At 33.7% G+C, this 23966-nt stretch overlaps 4 protein-coding genes across 5 annotated transcripts; 1 reads left to right on the top strand and 3 right to left on the bottom strand.

The window, feature by feature from the left end:
• Nucleotides 1-5097: 5097 nt before the first annotated feature.
• On the bottom strand, nucleotides 5098-11228 carry LOC112786711 (non-specific lipid transfer protein-like 1). The gene is made up of 3 exons (XM_025830081.3): nucleotides 5955-11228; nucleotides 5830-5859; nucleotides 5098-5444 (listed from the first exon to the last, which is right to left on the bottom strand). Exons 1-3 carry the CDS (start codon nucleotides 6289-6291, stop codon nucleotides 5227-5229), a joined length of 585 nt encoding a protein of 194 aa, XP_025685866.1. The 5' UTR covers nucleotides 6292-11228; the 3' UTR covers nucleotides 5098-5226.
• A 605-nt stretch (nucleotides 11229-11833) lies between these two features.
• LOC112783527 (uncharacterized) lies at nucleotides 11834-16163 on the bottom strand. Of its 2 annotated transcripts, none has more exons than XM_025826510.3 (10): nucleotides 15635-16163; nucleotides 14938-15468; nucleotides 14188-14819; nucleotides 13864-13994; nucleotides 13435-13501; nucleotides 13026-13113; nucleotides 12776-12945; nucleotides 12539-12682; nucleotides 12298-12452; nucleotides 11834-12204 (listed from the first exon to the last, which is right to left on the bottom strand). In XM_025826510.3, exons 1-10 carry the CDS (start codon nucleotides 15852-15854, stop codon nucleotides 12198-12200), a joined length of 2145 nt encoding a protein of 714 aa, XP_025682295.1. In that variant the 5' UTR covers nucleotides 15855-16163; the 3' UTR covers nucleotides 11834-12197. The 2 variants fall into 2 exon arrangements, with proteins under 2 accessions (XP_025682295.1, XP_025682294.1); XM_025826509.3 differs by having other exon boundaries at nucleotides 12324-12452.
• Nucleotides 16164-19718: 3555 nt separating this feature from the next.
• On the top strand, nucleotides 19719-21293 carry LOC112782355 (chlorophyll a-b binding protein CP24 10A, chloroplastic). The gene is made up of 2 exons (XM_025824708.2): nucleotides 19719-20296; nucleotides 20549-21293. The coding sequence occupies exons 1-2, from the start codon at nucleotides 20070-20072 to the stop codon at nucleotides 21096-21098; spliced, it is 777 nt and encodes a 258-aa protein (XP_025680493.1). The 5' UTR covers nucleotides 19719-20069; the 3' UTR covers nucleotides 21099-21293.
• A 195-nt stretch (nucleotides 21294-21488) lies between these two features.
• On the bottom strand, nucleotides 21489-23830 carry LOC112782356 (uncharacterized). The gene is made up of 4 exons (XM_025824709.2): nucleotides 23534-23830; nucleotides 23399-23459; nucleotides 22952-23096; nucleotides 21489-21902 (listed from the first exon to the last, which is right to left on the bottom strand). Exons 1-4 carry the CDS (start codon nucleotides 23715-23717, stop codon nucleotides 21642-21644), a joined length of 651 nt encoding a protein of 216 aa, XP_025680494.1. The 5' UTR covers nucleotides 23718-23830; the 3' UTR covers nucleotides 21489-21641.
• Between the last annotated feature and the right edge of the window lie 136 nt (nucleotides 23831-23966).

Genomic DNA, 23966 nt, shown 5'->3' with positions numbered 1-23966 from the left:
CGCGTGTAAGTGACGTAGGAGTTGCAACGCATTTTAGTGGATTAGGCGTTAATGAACTTGTAATAGTTACAAGCCCTAATCGCTTGTATACTGAGCTTTTCCCTAAAACAAATATATTAATTTATTGAAGTGTTCAAACTTCAAAGGCTACACGGTTTGTTTGTGGTTACTGGTTAGAATCTAGATGTTTATTTTGTCATGTTTCCCAATTGGCATAAGGCTAAGCTAAGAGCCGATTATAAAGTATGAGCCACGCCATATATATGTTGGTGTCATGGTGTGTGTAGCGGATATTTACTTATGAGTTATGACATGACGATTTTTATATCTCTTGATTGGTGGATTCTATTATTCTTTTCAGACACAATATATTGATTGAGATTGAGGTGGATGGGGAATTTGTGGAATTGAAGACAAATGGCCATGGCAGCCCTCTTTGACTACTGACACCCCCTATGTTATGTATGTACTTTACTGTGTTGTCAGCCGGCATGCATCGACTACAGTAGTAGTTAATGTGGCTTCAAGTAATTTTTTTAAGTTTTATTTTATTTTAATTTTATTTAAAAAAAATTTTATTTGTATTAAATATATTTTTGATGATTAATTTTTTTAAAAATTTAAAATTAATTTAACAATAATTTTATAAAAATAATTTTTAATATAAATAAATTAAATATAATCGTCATGCATTATTATTTAATTAATTTTAAATATTTTGAAAATTTACGGTTAGTTTGTGTTTTGTTGTTATTATTTTTTATATTTTTTGGATTTTATAAAAAAAAATAAAAATAATAAAATTTTATTTTATATTTTTACTTCTTATTTTTATTTTTTTTCATAAAATTAAAAAAATAAAAAATATTAAAAATAAAAATAGAAAATAAAAATACAAACCAAACATATTTTTAGTTATCAGGACTCAAGAATATATTTAATACAAATAAATAATTTTTAGAATAAAATTAAAATAAAATAAAATTTAAAAATAATTTTAAAATTTTTATCAAATTTCAAAGATAAAAAATATATTTTATTTTTTTTAGATTTTCCTATTTTCAGTATGATAAAACAAAAATTAATCTATCATATGAGTTTTATTTAAAGATTTGTCATTAATCAATAAATTACTGTATATACAAGAACGAATTTAAACCCTAACACTTAATCAAATTGACTATATATGCTACGTGTACACTAAAATTAGTCATTAATATAAAATATATATATATATATATATATATTAAAATTAAATTAAATTACACATATATTTATATACAAATATATTAATGACTGATTTTAATGACTAATTTTAATGTATAAATAATATTTTTATAATCAAATTGATTATAAATTAACCAACCGAAATTGATTGCAGCTTCAAATAATTAAGGAATTGGAGAAAAGACATTTTATTTGCTCATCACATGGCATATACCTTATTCTATTATGATAAATATGGATAAAATATAATTTTTATTTTTAATATTTATGATTTTTTTAAAAAGATGTTTTTAATATTTAATTTTAATTGATTTTATTTTTAACATTTTTAATTTATTTGATTTTATTTTTAATATTTTTATTTATATCAAAGTTATTCTTAATATTTTTAATTTTATCTTTAATATTTTAAATCAAGTTAATGTTTGAAAATAATTTTGATACAAATTAAAAATAAAATTGAACAAAATTAAATATTAAAAATATTTTTTAAAAATTTGCAAATTTTAAGAGAAAAAATAGAGATTTAATTTGTGTGACGTGATTCTTTGCAAGCTAGCCTCTTTAGTCATTGTATTTGCACGTGTTATCCTTACCCAAGAAAGAAGTAATTAAGTAGTCATAATTGTACCATTTTTGGTTGCGATGTGACAATTCTTCTGGAAAAATCAATTGTCGATTGGAATTTGGAATAGCACACCTGCTCTCACAAGGCTAAGAATGAATTAGTTTCTCTAATTGCATCTAGAATCACATTCATTACTGAATTACGTAAAGAAACGAAAAAGTATCATCTATATAATGCGTCGTCATCAGCCGGCATGCATCTAGAGCCAGTAGTATTTCTAGTCAACGTCTTCAAGTCATTGTATTATCAACCGTGTGATTGTGGTGTGACAATTATATTCTTCTCGAATAATGAATTCAATAATTTTATATATCTATTGGAATATATGCAAACATGGAATGGCAACTCTAATTGCATCTAGAACCTACAGAAAAAGAAACCAGAGAGTAATCACTAGCCATCGTTCATGCTTATGGGCTCAAACATAAATTTCATATATGATTGATGATACCATCAGTGATTTTTATGCTAACAATAATTTTTAATTTAATTACAATAATTATTTATTATATATTTATTTATTTAGAGATATAAATTTATATATATTATCAAAATTATTTTATGTTTTTTGTTTTGAGAATATTAAAAGGCTATTAGAATTAGGGATGATAAAAGTATAAGGAAAAGTCTAGGGAGCCAACAACTTTGTTAAATTCTGACCAGCATGTAACCAGTAAAAAAAAATGAACAATCGGATGAAATCTCACACTATTAAGACCATCATTGATAGCTATTTGATGGCTACAAATCACAAAAGTTGCTGATCTCCTAGCATTCCTCAAAGTATAAAACTCTCCAAATGCGGGAGAGGGGAGATTTGTCTCGCATGGTTGGGGATCCGGGGGTTCTTCCAAGGCAGGTGCGGGACCTGAGCAGAGAGCTCCGCTCCGTCTCCACTAATTCTCAAAATTTAAAAATTTACTTCATTGTTATTAATAGTTAATTTTTCATATATATTTTTTAGTTATTTTACATGTTACATATATAGAGAAAAATTCTAAATTTTTAATTCTCATTTGCATAACCCTTCTTCAATTTAGAGATTTTTAACGTCGTTCATACTCTATCCAACTTCTCTGCAGCTACTTTCTTACTACTCGTCCTTCTCATTGCACTATCATTCCTCATCGTGTTGTCGTCCCTCACTGCGCCGTCAACCTTTACCGTGTTGTTCTCTCTGTTCACAACGTTCTTTCTCCTATTTGAGAGTGCATTGCTCTCCTCTCCACAATTTTACTGTCGTGGTCATTCTCCTCTCTGCTGCTGTGTCTCTTACCTCATCCTATAGATGGATATTTGTAGCTCTACTTCTATAGAAATTAACGATCAATCAAAATTATTAGAAAGATGCGGAATGAGGCTCCACAAGAAATAGGACTTTGCAGAGAATGAAAATGGGGCAATATTCTCCCACGATAGAGATGAGGAGCAGAGGCAAGAATAGAGAGTAGGAAGGCATTTTCCATCTCCGTAAGAAGGCATTCTCCATCCCCACCCCATCCTGTTCCGTTGCCACCTCTGTAATTAGAATTTATTATTTTTAGCTATTAATTTATTTTTTTTAATTTAGTAATCTACCAATATATTTTAACTCATATTTTTAAATATTAATAGTTAATTAATGATAAAAAATAAATAGTGTTTAACTTTTAGTGATATCATGTTATCGTCAGATGGTGTAAGAATTTCTCTTCCCGTCAAAAGCATGGTTAACTTTTGTAACTTTTTTTCAACGTTTCTAGAGGGTATTTCGAAGATGCATCTAGATGGCACAGCCCACATGGTAAGTGTAATGACTAACAAACAACTTATATATTAGAAAACATTATTCTTGCAACTTGCAAAGACCTACCCTGTATACTGACCCTAAGTAAGCGTTACGTTTCTTCCCAAGTCCTTATACATATATATAATATATATACAACCTGGACCCTTTGGTTGGTGAAATTACATAATATATATAGTAACCTAGAGGCCACAAGATCTACATATAGTTTAATTATTGACCATAAAAACCATGCATAACATTTTGGAGTTAGTGATAGTATCATTCTTCAGTATTTTATCATGGACAAAAATCAATGACAAACACTAATCTGCTAATAGTAACAAGTCATGATGATATTCATTTTATAATGATGTACTATAAAAATATTCAGATGCATATTGTTGACATGGTTCCCTAAGAACATGTTCTTGTATGTTGTAGAAAGGACACACAGTAAACCTTAGAGCCAACCTTTAATTTTAGACAAATCCAGCTGGATAATAATGTGTATAGAATTGCCAGGATTATCGAGATATATATTTATGCTCCTAATAACCATTGGAAACTATTTGCCACCTTTGGGATTTTAGCTCATGTCTCCATAAACATAAAAAAAATAAAGATATAAATAAAATAAACATTTGCAGCCCATGATGTACAAGCAGAGCAGTTGAAAAGAAATATAGGAACCAACTTTTAAATAGGTAATATTAGTTAACTTCTTTTATTGTAAACTTTGTGCTAAATTTGGAGAGGTATGTAGATATCTATAAGACTATAACCAATGAGAAAAATTATGTGATATGAGCAAAATTAATATAATAATGCCATAGCCGACATTATGTTCGCCAAGTTGAGTTTAATTAAAGTGTTACACTTGATCACACAGGATGGCTTTACTACTATACCTTAAAAAGAAAATTAATAATAAGTGAAATAAATTAAAGGAATAAAATTAGCGGCATATATTTGTCAATTAAGAATGAACAGTAGTAAAGACAAAATGGAGCAACTAGTCAAACTGTCAAAGGACCCTTTAATTTTTGGATAATTGTGATTTGGAATAACTATATGTTTCGGCCCCAAGTTGTAATGCCATTGCGCCAAACATCGATCATGTCTCTGTGATACTCCATTTTCTAACTCTTCTCCTTCAATGGAGAATCAACTAGCTTAGCCAATGGGAGAATATGCATCTAGAATCTAGATAATCGATCATTTCTAATCAATTAGAAAGTAGATGGGAGAAATTATTTTATTTTTTTGAACAAATGATTTGGAACTATATGCTAGTATCTTCTCCTTTTGGGCCCCCATGCAAGTGGTCCAGTAGAAGAGATCACAGATAAGCCCAATAAACAATTGGTTTTATCCTAAAAAGTTAAATAGGCTGATTCTATGTCCATGGTGAATTAACCCAGAGGCCCACACATGCCAAAAACATTATTTTCAAACAAAAATAGGCAAGCATAGATGAGATCCAATATAATGGTATATAAAAACTCATAAATCAACCAGAAAACATGTACATCATATAGTCCTTTTCAAGTAACTAACTAACTAACTAATTAGACTAAATCTATAAGATGAAATAATGAATGATTCAAAACAGAGAGAAGAGAGGTAGCAATAATAAGGGAAGAAAGAGTGATGCAGGTGAAATAGGGAACATGGTTGATGCTGAGCTCTTCCCTTTAGATGGCGATGATGGTGCTGATCTTGGAGATACCTCATTTATTGGACCATTATTATTCCAACTAGGTGCTGTTGTTTCACTACCAGACGCTGAACTTGGAGAACTACCTGGAGAAACCCTTCCACCTACGGAATAAATAAAACTCATTCAAATTACAAACATCTAAAGGATCAAAAGTAACATTCTAAACAATCACTCATATCATATTAATCAAAATTAAAAAAAAAAGATAAAGATAGACTACAAAATCCCATAAAAGACGGAGTAAATTATTGATAATTCTTCTTTAAATTGTGTTAGGTAGACAATAATTAATAATGTCTATCTGTATTGCACTAAAGGAATATATCTCTATATGAATTATGATTAACAGCTAGCAACAACAAAAGAAGAAAGATTTTATACATGACATAAGATAAAGTATTACTATTAAGATTGATATGAGAAAGTTGCAGAAACATGACAAAATATAACGTGTCACATAATAACAAAACGAGGCAAAAGAGAAACCTCCAGGAGAAGCAGCAGGCGCTCCACTCACTGCAAAACAAAAACACCATAACCGCGTTAATTATCATAATTAATCTAAATATTAATATTAATAATAAATAAATAATTACGAGTCGAGAATTTACATCCACAGTAGTCAGTGGCAGAAGAAGCAGAGAGACCGCAAGCAGAAGGAAGAGCTAAGGCCTTGGTGACATTCAAGACGACACCAAACTGAACGCTACTTTTGAAAGCTTCACAGAGACAGTCTGGTGCAGTTTTGAGTACAGTCTTCAATCCAGAGCAGCATGTTCCTTCTGGCTTCGTTGTGGTACTCCCATTCGTGACGAATGACAAACAATCCGCCATTGTTAGCACCAAATTCGAACAGTCCACGGAAGGTGACGGTGAACGAGCGCCGTCACACATGACGGCACCAACAACACACAGAATGATGAACGAAAGTGAAAGCTTGGCTGCCATTGGTGGTAGAGAGTGATGACTGTGAAAAAGAGAGAGAAGGTCTCGTATTTAAAGGGTTCTGCCACCATACATGGAATACGTGTCATCATGCCAGCGTTGTTAGCCACTAATTTGAATTTGATAGATTCAGATTTCAAATTTCATACTCATCTTAATTATTTTCAAAATCAAATGTTATTTTTTAGGAAAATAAGTTATATTATCAATTTATCATTACGGAGTTTTTGTGCCTTTCTATCAAATCTTTATTTACCATTTAAAAAAAAAAAAAAAAACTAATGCGCTGCTCAACACAGTAGAGCTTATTAAAACCAATTAGATTTTTTTCTCTCTTTTTAAGTTTTTTTTTTTTTTTTAAATAGAATCTCTTAGATATACATATTATTCGATAAAATTAATATGAGATAACATTTTTAAAATATGAACGTTCTCACAAATTTAATGACTTTTATATTAGAGGAGTGCTAGAAGGTCAATAATTTTTGTGATTTGTACTCATTAAGTAGTCATCAATAATGTTTTTAATGGTGTGAGATTTTATTCAATGATGTGGGATTATTCATTTTTCTTTTACTGATTATATATTAGTCAGAACTTGATAAAGTTGCTGGCTCATAGACTTTTCTTTTATATTATTATTCAAAAATTATGAATAGCATAAGTTTGTTAAACTTCATTTTATTTTATTGTGCAGTAAAAGACTTTAGATTTCTAATTTATATTTTGGTGTAAATAAATTTAAAATTTAAAATTTATAAAAGAACAATTTATTAAAAAAAGATAACATAGAAAAGATATAGAGATAAAATAACGATTGAGCGAAAAAATTTGTAAATCCATCGAAATTAGATTTTTAAATTGAAATATTTTGTTTGATATTCAGTTTTTTATAGTTTTTTTCTTTTGAAAAAGTACGTAATTTTTATATATTAAAAATTGAATATAGGAGTCACCATAACATTACATTACGCTATTCTTAAAGAAAGTGCATAAAATAAATAAATTAAAAAAGATAAAGTCATTAGAATAAAATCAATAAATTCAATAAAATAACTAAAATAACCACTTTATATTGTTGTAAATTGATTTATATTTTATTTTAATTTTTGTTGGGGCCTTGTGGATGTTTGGATTTTTTTAATAAATAAAATAAATGTGATTTTTATCAAAATAAATAATTTAAAAATATTTATCGATTCAAATTTTTTTTCTTATCGCGTTTACAATGTAAATGAGATAATTTTTCATATATTTCGTTTACAATATAAACGATATAAGACCCATCAGCATTATTCGTGTATACTGTAAACGAGATAGAAAAAAACAAATAGGTAGCAGCTATAAAAGGATGTGTAACCCTTGATATTCTCCACAAACATTTCCTATCCTTTTTCTGTCTCGTTTTTCTCACAAAAACAAGACATCAATGGTAAGTAACAGGCTACACATAGTTGTGTTTGTTTATCCCAATTGTCGTATGAGAAATGACGACAACGAGGTGACATTTGAGTGTGAAAATCCGATACTGTTTCACACTCAGCGTGTGAATACGTTGTCAGATTTGAAGAGTTTGATATTGAGCAAGCTCGGTGGTACAAAAGTGACGGAGATCGGAAGGGTATCGTATAGGTTGCTGGCACCCATGGGTAACGGAGTCTTCCGGTTTCAACTATTCCGACTTCAAGGGGACGAGCATGTGCGACTGATGTTTGAGATCCATGGGAGGATCATGGTGGAGCAGGTAATGGAGCTTTCCGCCGAGGTGGGACATAGTGGTCGCGGTGGTTCTGTACACTCGACTTATGTACAGGACGACCGACCTTTCACACCACCGTCCATTCATGTCGCCATTCCAGTGGATGAGGTAGAGGAGGGTGAGGAGGAGTCGAACGATGACTACGTGGCGGACAGTGATTCATCCGATGGTGGATGAGGATGAGTTTGTTCCGGAGACACCTGCCCAGACTGTGGTGCGCCATGTCCTACCTCCACTTCACCCAATTCCGGCACTATCGGCAGTGCCAAGTCACTATCACAGTCTGGATCTGGACGGCATGTATGAGAGGACTTCGTTTTCTGACACGGGTGAAGAGGATTACAACCTAGACGGTGGGGTAGAGTTTCGGGTTGGTCACAGGTTCAGAAACAGAGAGGCAGTGTTTCAGGGTGTGAAGAACTACAGTTTCGCAAGAGTACGGAGTACCGGGTGATCGAATCGGACCGATTAAAGTACCATGTGTAGTGCCGTCAAGCTGACAATAGGTGTCAATGGAACCTCCGTGTGGCGCTTCGGCAGAACCTCGGATACTGGTAAATTTAACTTTAATTGTGCTTTTCGGTACTTCTATATGATATATTAAGTAGGCTTGAGATATTCGAAATGTAATACTGTTTTGTTGTGTTCAAGGAGGTTCGGAGTGTTGGTGGAGTGCACAGTTGTGTAGCACCCACCATGTCTCAAGACCATCGTTAGTTAGACAGCAGTCTGATCTGTAGGGTTATACTGCTGTTGATTCAGTCCAACCCCTCTGTGAGTATGTCGGTTTTGCAAAGTGCGGTCCAGGCAAGCTATCACTTCAACCCATCCTACAGAAAGGTGTGGATGGCAAAGCAGAATGCAATTGCACAAATATACGGGAATTAAGAAGAGTCGTACAACAAGGTCCCCAAGCTGCTTTAGGCACTGCAGAGCTGTTTTCCTGGGACCATTTGTGACCTACGCGTCAAACCGTTCTACGACGGTCACCTCCTGGTACGCGACTGCAGTATGTTTGACAAAGTTTTTTGGGCTTTTCCGTCATGTGTCGAGGCCTTCAAGCATTGCAAGCCGTTTGTATCTGTAGATGGCACGCATCTGTATGGCAGATATAGGGTAGTCTTGCTTATTGCGGTGGCGCAAGACGGGAACAACAACATCCTGCCTATTGCTTTTGCCATTGTCGAGTCCGAGAGCACCGAGTCACGGTCGTTCTTCCTTACTAATCTGAGACGCCACATCACCCCATAAGATGGCTTGCTGGTTATCTCCGACAGATCTCAGGCCATCAAGGCTGCGCTAAGCTCCGATGATAGTGGTTGGCATCCCGCAAGAGCCTTCCATACTTACTGCATGAGACACATGACTGTAAATTTCATGACTCGGTTCAAGTCAGCCGAGATAAAGAGATACCTCATAAATGCTGCCTACAGTCCAAGAAAGGCTGGGTATGAGTGGTACATGGATGCCTTGAGAGGAGTCTCCCCGGCTATGGCGGATTGTGCGGGTCGTTTCAGAAAGGAGATTTGGCTACAATATTGCGACAGTGGGCGGCGGTTTAGTCATATGACCACAAATCTGTCAGAGTGCATCAATGCAGTGTTGAAGGGGACACAGTACTTGCCGATTTCAACCATTATGTACATCACGTACGAAAGACTGCAGAAGTTGTTTGTCACAAAGGGCAGGGAGGCGCAGTCACAATTGGCGGCTGAAAATCGCTTCTCCCAACGACTCTTGGCCGCCATTGAGAAGAACAGAGAAGGCGTTCTGAAGATGCGTGTCACTCATTGTGATAGGTGGGTCATCGTGCAACTGGAGATGTCTGTGACGCCCCGTTGTGCCGCCGAACAAAGTGACTGGTACGTCCAGGCTAGCACGGCTGAGCCCCACGAAAGTGCCTTACACTCCCCGAAGTTTCGGAGAAGAGGTAGCCAACGTATGTGAACCAGGTTGTTGGACTTGTCAGTTATCAGATACCATCTTATCAGTAACATAATATAGCACCTGACGTATTTTCGGAGGGTCTCCGGGTCGTCTGTCAGGGGCATCTGGCGGACACAATCCCGCAACCACACAAGCTTGAGCGTGAATGACTCCTTCCTCTGTGCAGCCTGCTGCGCTGCCACCGGAGGCCTCGCACTAAGCAGCTGCTCCACCAACGCCCACGTCTCCGTGTGGTACCATCTACCGAAGTCACGGAGGCACCCCAAACGGGATTACCGTGTGCGCGTAGGCCTATGTGGTACGCCACGTCCTGCAGGGTGATAGTGACCTCACCCAGAGGGAGATGAAACGTGTGCGTCTCCGGACGCCATCGCTCCACGAGTGCCGAAATCAGGAAATTGTCAAAGGTGAAGTCCCTGAGGGGCATTGTGTCGTCGAATCCCGCCTCATCCAGATACAGGACGATGGTATCCGGTGGAGGAAGGGTATGACTCACTCGTTGAGGCAGTAGAAGGCGAGGCCTCTGAAGAATAAAAAAATTCAGCCTTATAAAGAGATGATCATAAATTTTTGTTTTACTAAATTCTTACTCTTTTTTTTGGTTTAGTAATTAGACCAGCTTAACATGATACACAGCAAATTAGACGTTAAGCAAATATTTCTATCTAACTTACAACTACTTCTACTTATGTCCTTACTTCCATGTTTCTAGCCTACACATGTCCCTAAATTACATATTCCATACTAAGGAAATCCTAATTAGAACGTTATAAATACTAACAACTTAGCACAATAAAAACAGAGTTCCAAACTAATAATTATGTCATAACAACCTTGCACAAGCAAATACAGTTCTAAATTCCTCCTAGAGACCTATCCCTAAACCATTTAAGTACGTTCTTGTCACTTAAGAACTACCCTAACAATGGCCACATACTTAGATTAAACAAACAGAACACAACTAACCTTGAAGTCGGCCGCCCTGGCGTAATGCGACGTCTCATTCAGCCTGTTGATGTCTCCGTCGTTTTCCGCCTGGCGCGCCATCACCGTATCAGTCGAAAATAGGGTAGAAGAGGCTTAAAAGAGGGGAGGAAGAGGTTGACTACGTCAAATTGGGACTCGGAATAAAACTGTAAACAACTTCTACTTATAAACGCGTACAGGCCTTATCTCATTTACAGTTTACAGTGTAAACGAGATATACACATGTCATGCTAGTAGTAAACGAGATAAGAAAGAGAAATTTAAATCAGTAAATATTTTTTAAATTATATATTCTAGTAAAAATTATATTTATTTTATTTATTAAAAAAAATCCGTGGCTGTTTGCTGTATTTAAGGAAGAAAAAAAGTAACTATTCTTGACTCTCTTTCATATGCAGCTTCCTTTCCAATAAATGATTTATTGATTTTTTGGTAGAAAAATAGAATTCTTTTTGGTCTTCACTTATTTATTGATTTTTTGGATATTTTTTTTGTATTTTTTGTTTCTTCCTTTTACAGGAAAAAAAAGCAATATAAAAAAATCAATCGGTTCTTAAATTTGGATTGGTCGAGTGATCAACTCACCCTTAAATAGAGCTCAAATTCGCGATGAATTAGTCCTTGATAGCCACTATAATTAACCACCAATATAAAATACATATTAAAATACTAATATACATTAAAAATAAATTAAATCACATATATATTTATACACAAATATATTGGTGACAGATTTTAGTATACAAATAAATTAAATAAATTAAATCAAAGTGATATGCCGTTTTGTGTATGCATAAATTTAAATAAATGCACCCCACACACAAAAAAAAAAAAAAAAAAAGAGAAGATATGTTACAGACAAAAAAATTAATATGAATAAAAAAGGATCATGTCATGACCATGGTTATAGAAGGAAATTTATATGCGGTGTCACGACTCACCAGTCACCAGCATGGTGATAGAGATAAATTTACAAAAATGATTGCATTTATTTACAGAGGAAATATAAATAAAGCAGCAGTAATGAGTAATGAGAGAGGAACCTATCTCTATCTATCAATCTGAGTAGTTTTAACTGACGAGACTATAACAGTTACATCATCAAGCTTGCCGCCGGTGTATCCCACGTACCCTGCTGCCTGCGCCGCATCGCCAAAAGGACTTCTCGCAAAAGATGATCTTCCAACTTCCTGTGCTCTCATGGCCAACAATTCTGCTATTTCCTGCAGTTTATATAACCATACTTACACTTTTACATAAGCTACTTAATCATCAAAGTTAAATACTATGTTAGACAACTGCACATGAATTTTCACCTAAATGAAAGGCAGAGGTAATCAACCTGAGGTTTCAAGTTAGCTTGTAGTGACTTTGATACAACTGACGCTATTTCTTGATCATAAAGATTGTCAAAAAGACCATTACTTGCAGTTATAATCACATCACCATCATTTACATCGATCTTGTACCCCTGAAACACACATTGTGAGTTATAAGTCTCCAAAACCAAACTATATCTCACATTAGGTGACCATGAATATGAGGTAGATTACATACCTCAATGATTTCTGATGGATCTTCCCCTGTAACTATTTGTAACGGAAAACTGAACTCATGGAACATGGGAGTTGATTTCTTAAAGACGCAACCATCTCTTATTACCATAAATCCAGTGTTCCCAACATTGGCTGCATGAAAGGCCTACAGATAAATTTCTATGAATTACTCACATAGTTGAACAATATACTGCAGGAGCTTTATGTTAATTAGCGATTCGGTTAATCATTTATTTACCTGACCATCAAAATGAGCAACCAGAATAGCAGATGATCCTGACTTTTGGGTTTCAGCAGCACCACTGGTGATAACTTCTGCAGGTTTCATTGTTGAAAGGTTTTCATGATCCGACACGATATTTTTGCACTTTTCCATGAGTTCCCTGATATAATGTCCAGCATTACTACCTGCATAGTTTTCTCAGGTGCATAAGTATAGATTAAAACCAACAAGTGAGTCCACAGTCACAACTGACAGAATGGTATACCTTGAAGTGACCAATCACTAACTCCATCAGCCACACCTAGCCAATTTGAGTGAGAAATAAAATACGCATCTTCTCGACCTGTTGATGCCTGGAAATTGTTATTAGTTGGCTTATTTACCGTCCATCATTTAGGATTCAAGTTTCACAAAAAGTTAAAATCTCATGTATGATATGCACATGGTTAACTTATCCTATTAATAGGCGACCAGGCTCAATGGATTGGAACATTGTTGGTAATATTATTTCTAGATCTATGTAAATAATGCATTTGGTGGAGCTCAAATGCTTGGGCAGCCCTTAATTTTTGGGTATAACTTTCCTCAAAATTTTATTTTAACATGTAAACTTGGCATGTTTCATTCTTCTCCCCACTGATTACACACACAAGATATTAAAATCTTGAAGGTACCTTAGAGGGATGAGGCAAGCAAGCAGCACCGGAAATTAAGCAAAACTCTGTTGTGGAACTTTTTCTCCTGTTCACATGCAAGTATCCAAAACAAATGATGATGAAACCTAGAAAGTCACATCTATACTGGTTTCTACTTTCGGCTATGCGTGTGATAAGATGTCGAGCATTCACAATCGTTGTGTTTCATTTGTTACAAGTTATAACAGAAATATATCATTTTCACATATCAGTTATAACAGAAATAAATAATCCTTGCTTTGTGACAAAAATCAATAACTATCAGTTGTTTGGAGATGATCATTTTCAGCAAGAAAGGAGAAAGCTTTCAACAGAGAGAACACATTTCACTAATCACATGCTGAAGACCACAAAAAGATAGTTTCATCATTAATTTACAAAACTGAAGGGAGAATATAGTTTGCATACCCATGACTAGATGTCTCAACATAATGTGTCTCTGGTACAGTAGGAAGTGATGGGTTTTCATAATCATTTCTTCCCATACTTTCCACATCTGCTTTGTTTTCCAAATCCAGTGTTGCAACCGAGTCATGTAACTAGACACAAAATAAACACAAATCTTATATTCATATTAGAACCAGTAGCACATTAACTCATCAAAAATAGAATTATGAGGGGATGTTCTCAGCCATTAAGGTCACTAACATTAGACAGCTAAATGCACTAAAAGAAATCAAATCCAAAGCAAATGTTAATTTAGCTTTTGGAAAGAAGATGATAAAGACTAACCGTGACTGATTTTTCCATTTTACTTTCATCAAATGGCTCTTCCACAATATGGTTAGTTGTTTCTTCATCAACAGGAACTTTTTCAGATTCCGAAGATACTGGGATCAATTCACCAATATCAGAATCAACATCAGCAGTGAGGCTGATTGCTGCTTTATCTACATCAACATTATCAGAATGAACACCTGCAGCAAGGCTGTTTGCTGCTTTATCTACGTCCACAACATGGTAAGCCGTTTCTTCATCATCAACAACTTGTTCAGGCTCTAAAGAAGTGGATACTGACATCAATTCACTGATAACAGTATCAACACCAGCAGCAAGGCTCTCTTCTTCTCTATCTACATCCGTAATGTGGTGAGTTGTTTCTTTGTCATTGGCAACTTGTTCAGGCTCTAAAGAAGTGGATACTGGCATCAACTCACTAGAATTGGCATCCACATCGATGTCACCAGTCAGGTTGTTTGCTGCTTCATCTACTTCCACAATTTCGTGAGTTATTTCTTTGTTGTCAGCAACTTGTTCTTGCTCTAGCTCTAAAGAACTGGATACTGATATAGGTTCATTTATATCAGCAGCAATGCCATCAGTCGCGCTGTTTATTGCTCTATCTACACCATGACCCTTGTCAACTGTAGAGAGAGGAGCAACTTCAATGTTAGGCTTCTACCTGACAAAGAGAACAATAACTATTAAAAACTTCAACGGATAATGTTGATTAAGAAGACACCTAATAAGCCATGACATCACCTTCTTTCACTTCTTCAACTTCACCAGAAGCATGACTATTCAGACCAGGGATGATATCTGACTCAGGGGTAACTGTAGAAACTACTTCTTTCTGATTGTCAGTTTCAGAATCTTCCTCAGACAAGCTTGGCACATCATTACCCTCAGCAGCAACATCTTTACTTGAAATTCCATGCTGAACATCCTCTCCTGAATCCAACATCAAATTCCCATCAATTTCATTTTCGTCACTGATCACAGCTGCCTTAGAGACATTATAAAGCACGTTACTCTCCTCTTCATTTACGGGAAGCTGAAGATTTCGATTAGCAAGACTAACTACTACAGTTGAAGAAGATTCAATTTCCTCCACTAGATTATGATCAACCTCAGTGTTTAATTTTTCAACACCTTCACTCAACAAAGCTGGACCAGCTTCACCAACTTTCTCAACAGCTTCCCTGGCTAGTTTTTCTTGCTCCAACTCAGCCATCCTTTTTCTAACCTCACTAGCATTGGCAAATTGGAACACAACACTACCATCGGAACACTCTGCCATAATAACAATAAGCTCAAGTATAATGCACAATTCAGAAAGCTCAATAAAAAATAAAGAACCAAAGGGGAAAAAATCCAAGTAAACAAAACGAAAAATTGACATAAACCCATGTAACGAAAAGGGAAAAAGTTAATATCTTGAGAGATACGGCAACCATACCAGTTGAAGAGAGAATGTCAACTTCTTCAGGAACAGAGTTTGAAGAAGAGCTTGAGGTTGAAGTGGAATTGGCAAGCACATGGGTATGGTGGATAACTCTGAGAGATCGTTTGGGAAGTGGAATTGGAGCTGAAATTCGAAGCCTTTCCGAAGATTTTTGGGGAAGATTGCAGCTTGGAACCACGAGGCACTGGAAGCTTCTGGAGAAGAGATCAGCCATTTCATCAAATATTTTTTTTCTGCTTTTTTTTGTTTCGTTTAAAAAGAATATTGTAACATAATTTTTTCAGCTTAAGGCATTATTTGGAGACTGTGAGGGTGAAGATTGAAGATGATGGTTGAGGAAATGAAGGACATGTGGATAATAAACAAAGCAAATAAGCTGGTGAACATTCTGAACCATAAACTAATCCAGAATATGATAATGATGTACATTTATTGCCGTCAGAAAAAAACCTCATTAAATTGGGGAAGAGCAACAAAGATGATAAAGTATCAAATTAGTCATATAATCATTGGTAGGTTGTACATTTGATTTTTTTTTTTTGGGAGACTGGTTGTAGATTTAATTTAATTTAATTTTTTCCTAGTGGCATATAATACATAAGCTTTTGAATTGAATAAAACGGGTTGAAAATTCCTTGGTTTTATTCCAAAATTAATTAATTTATGTGTATGAAAAAAGTAAGATAAATTTTCAATCAAACTTCAATTTCACTATTTCGAGACATTAGTCTATTTATCAATTATAAAACCACTCATCTTAAAAATTTATTAATGATCGAATTCTATATTTTTTAGACATTAAAATTTTAATATTATATCATAAAATTACTTATACCAAAAAACTTAAATTAATAGAAAAAAACAACATTAATAATTATATTTTTAACATTATTATTTATCAATTCAAAAAAATATCACCAAATTTCAGAATATTATAAAATATGACAAATTACAGATTGTGATATTTTTTATAGTTAAAATAATCTTTAATGTTTAAGATAAACTCTAATTTAATTTCTAATGTTTTAAACGTTTTATTTTTATTTTAAAAAATTTTAAATAGGTTTAATATTGCCTTAATGTTAAATTTGATATAAATAATTAATAGAACAAAATAACCAAAATCTTTCATGTATTAGAGAAATATAACAAAAAAATTTTTTTAATATTTTTTCTCCTTAATTTTTTTTTTCATACAAAATTCAAAATCTTAGCAATTAAATATCAACACTCCAAAATTAAAAAAAAAAACTTTTATATTAGTGATTGTTGATGAATCAATTTTACTTACATACTGAAATTAAACGTCATTGACTATTAAATATATGAATTATTTATATCAAATTTAATAATTAAATAATAATAAACTCTCTTGAATTTTTTTTAAAATTGAAATAAATTGTTTAAAATTGTTTAAAACAGAAATTAGATATTTAAAATATTAAAAATTAAATTAAAATTTGACTTAAATGTAAGAGATCAAAATATTTTTTTTATATTATTTGATCATATTTGATTTCTTATTATTATTGTTGATGATTATAGAAATTCGTGTAAGATCGCACAAACATATGACTAAAAATAAGACCGCATGCACATAACTAAAAATAATAAATTCGATAAAAAAAAATTTCATATGACTAAAAAGGCTCATTTTTTTTTAGGGTAAATCACAGTAATAAATTAAGGGAAGTAAAATTTTACACAAATCTGCCAAACCAAAATTTGCTTCATGAATCTACCAATACACATTTATATGTAGTTCGAACTAGCCTGGTTCGAACTTCATTTCTACATAATTCGAACCAGTTTGGTTCGAATTATACACAAACACACGCACACACTAATTCAAACCAGTTTGGTTCGAATTATACAGAAACACACGCACACACTAATTCGAACCAGCTTGGTTCGAATTATACACTTATTAAAAAAATTAATAATTTAAAAATTAAAAAAATATATATTTTATTTTATACATTAAAAAAAACTAACAAAATATTTAATCACGAGACTTCTTTGAAATATTAATGAGCTATCAATTCGAATTCCATACAATACTCTTTTGTCCATTTTTAATAGCTCATGAATATTTTTTAATAAATTTTTTTAATAAATTTATTTAAATTATACTACAAAAAATATTTAATTCTATGCAAAACAATTTTAAAAAAATGGCTTAAAAAATGTTAAGAGTACTATAAAAATTTGTAACGTTCTAATGACTTAGGACATTAAAAAAATACTCTACATAGTCAATACTAATTTAGAAATTAAAGAAAAAATATTTTTATAATGTATTTACCTAAATTACTAAAATATTACAAACTTTTATAGTACTCATAACATCTTTTAAGCCATTTTTTAAAATTATTTTGTATAGAATAAAATATTTTTTAATTGTTTTATATGGAATAAAATATTTTCTTTTATTTCTAAATTATTATTGACTATGTAGAGTATTTTATTTAAAATTTGAGTACATGTATGTATTTACCTAAGTTATTAGAACGTTACAAATTTTTATAGGACTCCTAACATTTTTTAAGCCATTTTTTTAAAATTATTTTGCATAGGATGAAATATTTTTTGTAGTATAATTTAAATAAATTTATTAAAAAATTTATTAAAAAATATTCATGAGTTATTAAAAATGGACAAAAGAATATTGTATGAAATTCGAATCGATAGCTTATTAATATTTTAAAGAAGTCTCGTAATTAAATATTTTGTTAGCTTTTTTTTTAATAAGTGTATAATTCGAACCAAACTGGTTCAAATTAGTGTGTGCGTGTGTTTGTGTATAATTCGAACCCTGGTTCGAATTATGTAGAAATGGAGTTCGAATCAGGCTGGTTCGAACTACATATAAATGTGCATTGGTGGATTTATGAACCAGATTTTGATTTAGCAAATTTGTGTAAAATTTTACTTCCTTTGGCTTATTTGAGTTTTTTACCCTTTTTTTGATATTATAAATTTGTGTGTGATATACAATGATATTTTAGTAGTATTATGTTTTACTCTGGCACTCTGTTATGAGTCTGTTTCAATTTCTTGAAAGGAACAAAAAGTCATAGGCGTTTTGTGGGTGAGTGAAAATTTTTTAATAAAAAGAAAAAATAAAACGGCGTCGACGGATTGTATTAATTTTTTTTTTTAATTTCACTATGTACAAAACGTCAACGACGTATTGTATGTCTATTATTTTTTAAATTGACACAAAAGAAAACGTCAGTGACGTTTTACTTGAAGACATATTTTTAAAATAATAGATAAAAAAACGGCAATAATATTTTTTTATAACTATCAAAAATTCCCATAATGGCGTCAAACACAAATTTTTGGTCATTTTAATGGATTACACTAATTTTGGCACAATATTAAAAATAAAAAACCTACTAAAAACAGGTTAATAGAAGAATAACTAGCAATGCATTTAGTTTTGGTCATTTAAAAGATTACTTGGTCATTTAATTACTTAGACTGTGTTTGATAAAATTTTTATTTTTTAAAAGTATTTTATAAAAATTAATTTTTAAAGAATAGCTTCTAAAAGTTATATTATTTATATTTGATAAATAAATTAAATTAAAAATAATTTTTAATAAACACAAATAATAATAAATTATATTTAATAAAATAATTTTTAAAATTTAAAAATATTATAATAAATATTAATATAAAAAATTAAATTTAAATATTAATTAATATACGATGTTATATTAAATTTTTTAATTTTAATAAGTATAAACTAATTTAAAAAAAAAATTAATATTTTTAAAAGTACATCTAATTTTTAAAAACTGTAAACATAAATATATAAAATTTTTAAATTTATCAAATATAAAATACGTAAAATTTTTAAATTTATCAAATATAAAATAAAATACTTATGCTTTTAAAAAATACAAATACCTTTTTAAAATATTTTACCAAACTAAATCTTAATATTATTCTTCATGAACTTGGGTCAAAAGAACTTCAAATGAAGGGCATTATTCCCATTTTCTGAGGCATGAAAGAATCACATATTTACGCTCCCTTACTTATCTCACTTCATTAAATTGGTCTTGTTGGGATCTAATGATCTTCCAAAATACTATGGACATCAGCATAAGATAAGGAAAGACACAAACAAAGTTAGATGAAATAGGTGGAGCGGTGTGTGGTCCCAATGTCCACGTGGTTGGAATCAACATGGGATGAGGATGAAGATCTAGTTCTCATTGGTCCGTAATCTATCCACGATACCCTCAAAGATTTCTTCCACAGATTTCATAGTCCTACTTGGCCTTCTATGAAAGCACCCTTAGATTTTCTCCCACTTCACATCATCCATTCACACATTAAATCACTTCCAAGTCTGCATTCCCGTTCCTAACAAAACCTTGAAACCAGCCTCAGTGTGCTCTTCTCCCTTGTCTCGATGGCAGCTGCAACATCTGGTGCTGTGTTAAACGGTTTGGGATCTTCTTTCCTTTGTGGAGGAAAGAGGAGCCAGACACTACTTGCTAATGCTATTGCAGGCAAAGCTGGTGCTTCTGTTAGTCCTAAAAGATATGTTGTAGCTGCTGCTGCTGCACCAAAGAAATCATGGGTCCCTGGTGTTAGAGGTGGTGGAAACTTCATTGACCCTGAATGGCTTGACGGCTCGTGAGTTCCCTCATCTACTTACTTTTTCCCTCTCCTTTTACTCTCCTCTCATCTTCAGTTCAGAATGTGTCATGAACCGATTCTTCTAAAGCTTAAATTGTTTGGTAGACTTTTTAATTACAGACACTAAACTTTAGAGATTTAGTTATAGAGACTTTGTTACTATATTATAAACCATTTATTCCAAAAGCTTGAACCACAAATTAAATGAGCATGATTGGTTCTACATCTAATAGAATGTTTCAATTGCAGGCTACCTGGTGACTATGGTTTTGACCCACTAGGCCTAGGGAAGGACCCAGCATTCCTGAAATGGTACAGAGAAGCTGAACTCATTCATGGAAGGTGGGCAATGGCTGCAGTTGTGGGAATCTTTGTTGGCCAGGCATGGAGCGGAGTTCCATGGTTTGAGGCTGGAGCTGACCCCAATGCAATTGCTCCTTTCTCCTTTGGTTCACTACTGGGCACTCAGTTGCTTCTCATGGGTTGGGTTGAGAGCAAGAGATGGGTGGACTTCTTCAACCCTGATTCACAGTCAGTGGAATGGGCCACTCCATGGTCAAGAACAGCGGAGAACTTTGCCAATGCCACCGGTGATCAAGGCTACCCTGGTGGCAAATTCTTTGACCCTTTGGGACTTGCTGGCACCATCAAGGATGGCGTTTACATTCCAGACAGAGAGAAGCTTGAAAGGCTAAAATTGGCTGAAATTAAGCATGCAAGGATTGCCATGTTGGCTATGCTGATTTTCTACTTTGAGGCTGGTCAAGGGAAGACTCCCCTTGGTGCTCTTGGCTTGTAAACTTGGAACAATTCATGTAGATAGTTGAATTGAGAAGCTAGATTGATGTTGAACATGAACCTTTGCCTTGTGTAGAGCCAATGTGCTCCCTCACAACAAATTCAAATCATATCATATGCTTTTAATATTAGATGATTCCCCATGTGTATGATTTGAAATGTAGCAATTGCATAAAGACTAGCATTTTACTCTCTATACCAAATCTGTTGTGGTGAAAGATACGAGCTTGCTCATCTCTCTGCGGGTCCAAGTTGCAAAGATTGTTTGGAACTTTGGATTGCCATGAAAGTAAATGGGGAAAATATGAAACAATGCAACAAATTTGAATAAGAGAACATAACGTTACATGCTGCTATCTTCAGCTGCTCATGAATCACAGAAAACAAAACATAATCATAAGAACAAGATATTGAGATAGATTTCATGGAAAATACATAAATAGGCGTTCATAAAGTTCTGCATTCAAACGCAGAAGCATTTAATCAAAATTCAAAAGACACGCAGCAAAATCAACTCTATTCTAGTTGGAAGGGATATGTCTAACTATTCACTCCCTCCCGAGCCAGTAGCCATCAAGAACTCACCCTCACACACAACTTCGCCTCCAACATATGCCTTCCCTTCCATCTTTGCTATTCCAAATCGCTTTTGCAACTTAATAAGTGTCATTCTCATGACTAAGGTGTCTCCTGCAATCACAGGCTTACGAAATCGCACTTTGTCTATTCCGGCAAAGAAGAAGTTTTCACGAGAGCCTCCCACATCAGGTTGCAACATGACCAAACCACCAACTTGTGCCATTGCCTGCAGCAAAAGATCTCTCACATTTATCTCCAACTTTAAAAGCAGAGTATAAAAGAAAGCATACAAGATTTGCTCTTCCTTTTCTTTTTGGTACACCTCTTCATACAATTTAGTTCCCAGCCATCAAACCAATAATTAGAAGAGATGTTGCTCAAGATTCAAATGTAGAAATTTAGTCCTTGAATAGTCATGTAGAAATTTAGAAATGCTTTTGCACAAGAAGCTTCTTCTGAAACTTAGCAGATAACTCTAAGTCACAAACACCAGATGCCTCTCTTATCACATTCTCTACTCTCAAGGACCTTCAGAAGTGGGAACCTCAGTGGAAGAGCACATACCATGACTGAAAAAGTAAGATAACCACTCCAACAAAAATAAGGAAAAATGAAATACCAAAGACACTGCACATTCACAAAGGGGTCTGCTACTTCTACTTCCTCCCTACTCGACCTAAAATTTATCTTATTGCATTATTGGCCATGCAAGCAAGAGTGTATTTACTCTTCATAAGCATCTAAAACTAATTCAACTCCTAAATCTTTGATTTTTCACTTGTTTAGGGTTTAATGTAACGCTAGATGCAATTATAATAAAGTATAAGGAAATAAAATTGCACCCTTGCTAACAACTATAGCTTTTGGTCTAGTAACAAGCGTTTGATCCATCAATGTGTAGGCAAATCAGGAGGTTGTTCTCATTTATTGGTACTGTTGCAGCCCATATAGGCATATACGTGACTCTATTGCAGCAAATATCTGGTGAAAACACCACACCAGCATACATCAATAGAAGAGAGCATTTTTGAGAACCAAGATGCTTAGGCAAATGAAGTTCCAAGTAAAACCAGCAAGTCACTGTAGAGTAGCTAAAAGAGGTTCTTGTAACAGACTGGTATTTCCAATTTTTTTTTCAAATGAGATAAAGATGAGGCCTAATATTCATAAACCCTGGTTACCCTACACATTTACTCCTCCTATGCTTCAAAGAAAATATGGAATAGGTTTCACAATAAAAGTAAGTGCGAAGAATAGAGTGTACAGTTTAGTTACCTCAACCATTAGAACACCAGGCATGATTGGCCTTTCGGGAAAGTGGCCGGGGAAGAAGTTGTCATTGATGGTTACATTCTTGATGGCAACTGCAGACTTTCCAGGGTTGTACTCAATCACTCTATCTACTAGAAGAAAAGGAAACCTGAACTTCCCACATCCCACCATACCATTGCAGACAGTTAGTTAGTTATAATATAAACAAGAAGAGAAACAAAGAAACAAACATCACAAGGAATAAAGTATGAAACACAATTTCAGAAAGGAACATGTGACCTTAAGGTTACCAATAAAGGAAATTTTTATAGAAAGCATACAAATTCAAACTTTCAATGCATTTGTTTTACATTTATCAAGTAAAAGGTTCAAAAACTTGTACTTGTCAAAGTTAGATAAACCCTAATCCCAAATATTAAAAAGAAGTTTAGGGAGAGGTAGGTAGCGTACCTGTGGGGCAAAATCTCACGAATCTGGTTGATGTCCATGACGGTTGGGAATGCGGGATACCCTGCGAGAAGGGGGGGAAGAGTGAGAAGAAAGGGAAGATGAATATGAATAATGAAATAGAGAAGGGAAGCATACTTAATTCAATGGGGGTAGCATCATGATTAGGAGCAGCATCGGAATCAGAGGAACAAAGCGCTATGAAGGGTTTAGATCTGGGGTTAGGGAATTTTACAAGTGAGGTTTTGGGTTTCGAGGAAACAGATTGAGAAGGAGGAGAAACGGGAGAGAGGACTGCATTGGAGAGAGCAGAGGCTGCCATTGGAGTCGGAATTGAAGGAATGCCACTCTCTCACTCACTCTCTCTCAGAGACTCAGGCGACATAACCATTCACCAATCCTGCAGCAACTCAACAGTAATGCAGCCCAGGCCCAATTGACTCCATTCCGGCCCAGATGTTTTTTTATGAAAATTTAAAAAAAGTCTTGTTAGAGAGCTAATGGAATATTTGTACAATGTGTACAATGAGCTATATGAGTTACAAAACCATTCATCCCAAAAGAATAAGCT

The sequence above is a fragment of the Arachis hypogaea genome, chromosome 20 (genome assembly GCF_003086295.3).
Source record: "Arachis hypogaea cultivar Tifrunner chromosome 20, arahy.Tifrunner.gnm2.J5K5, whole genome shotgun sequence".
In the NCBI taxonomy this organism is placed as follows: domain Eukaryota; kingdom Viridiplantae; phylum Streptophyta; class Magnoliopsida; order Fabales; family Fabaceae; genus Arachis; species Arachis hypogaea.
This window is presented reverse-complemented; position numbering and strand designations above follow the sequence as displayed.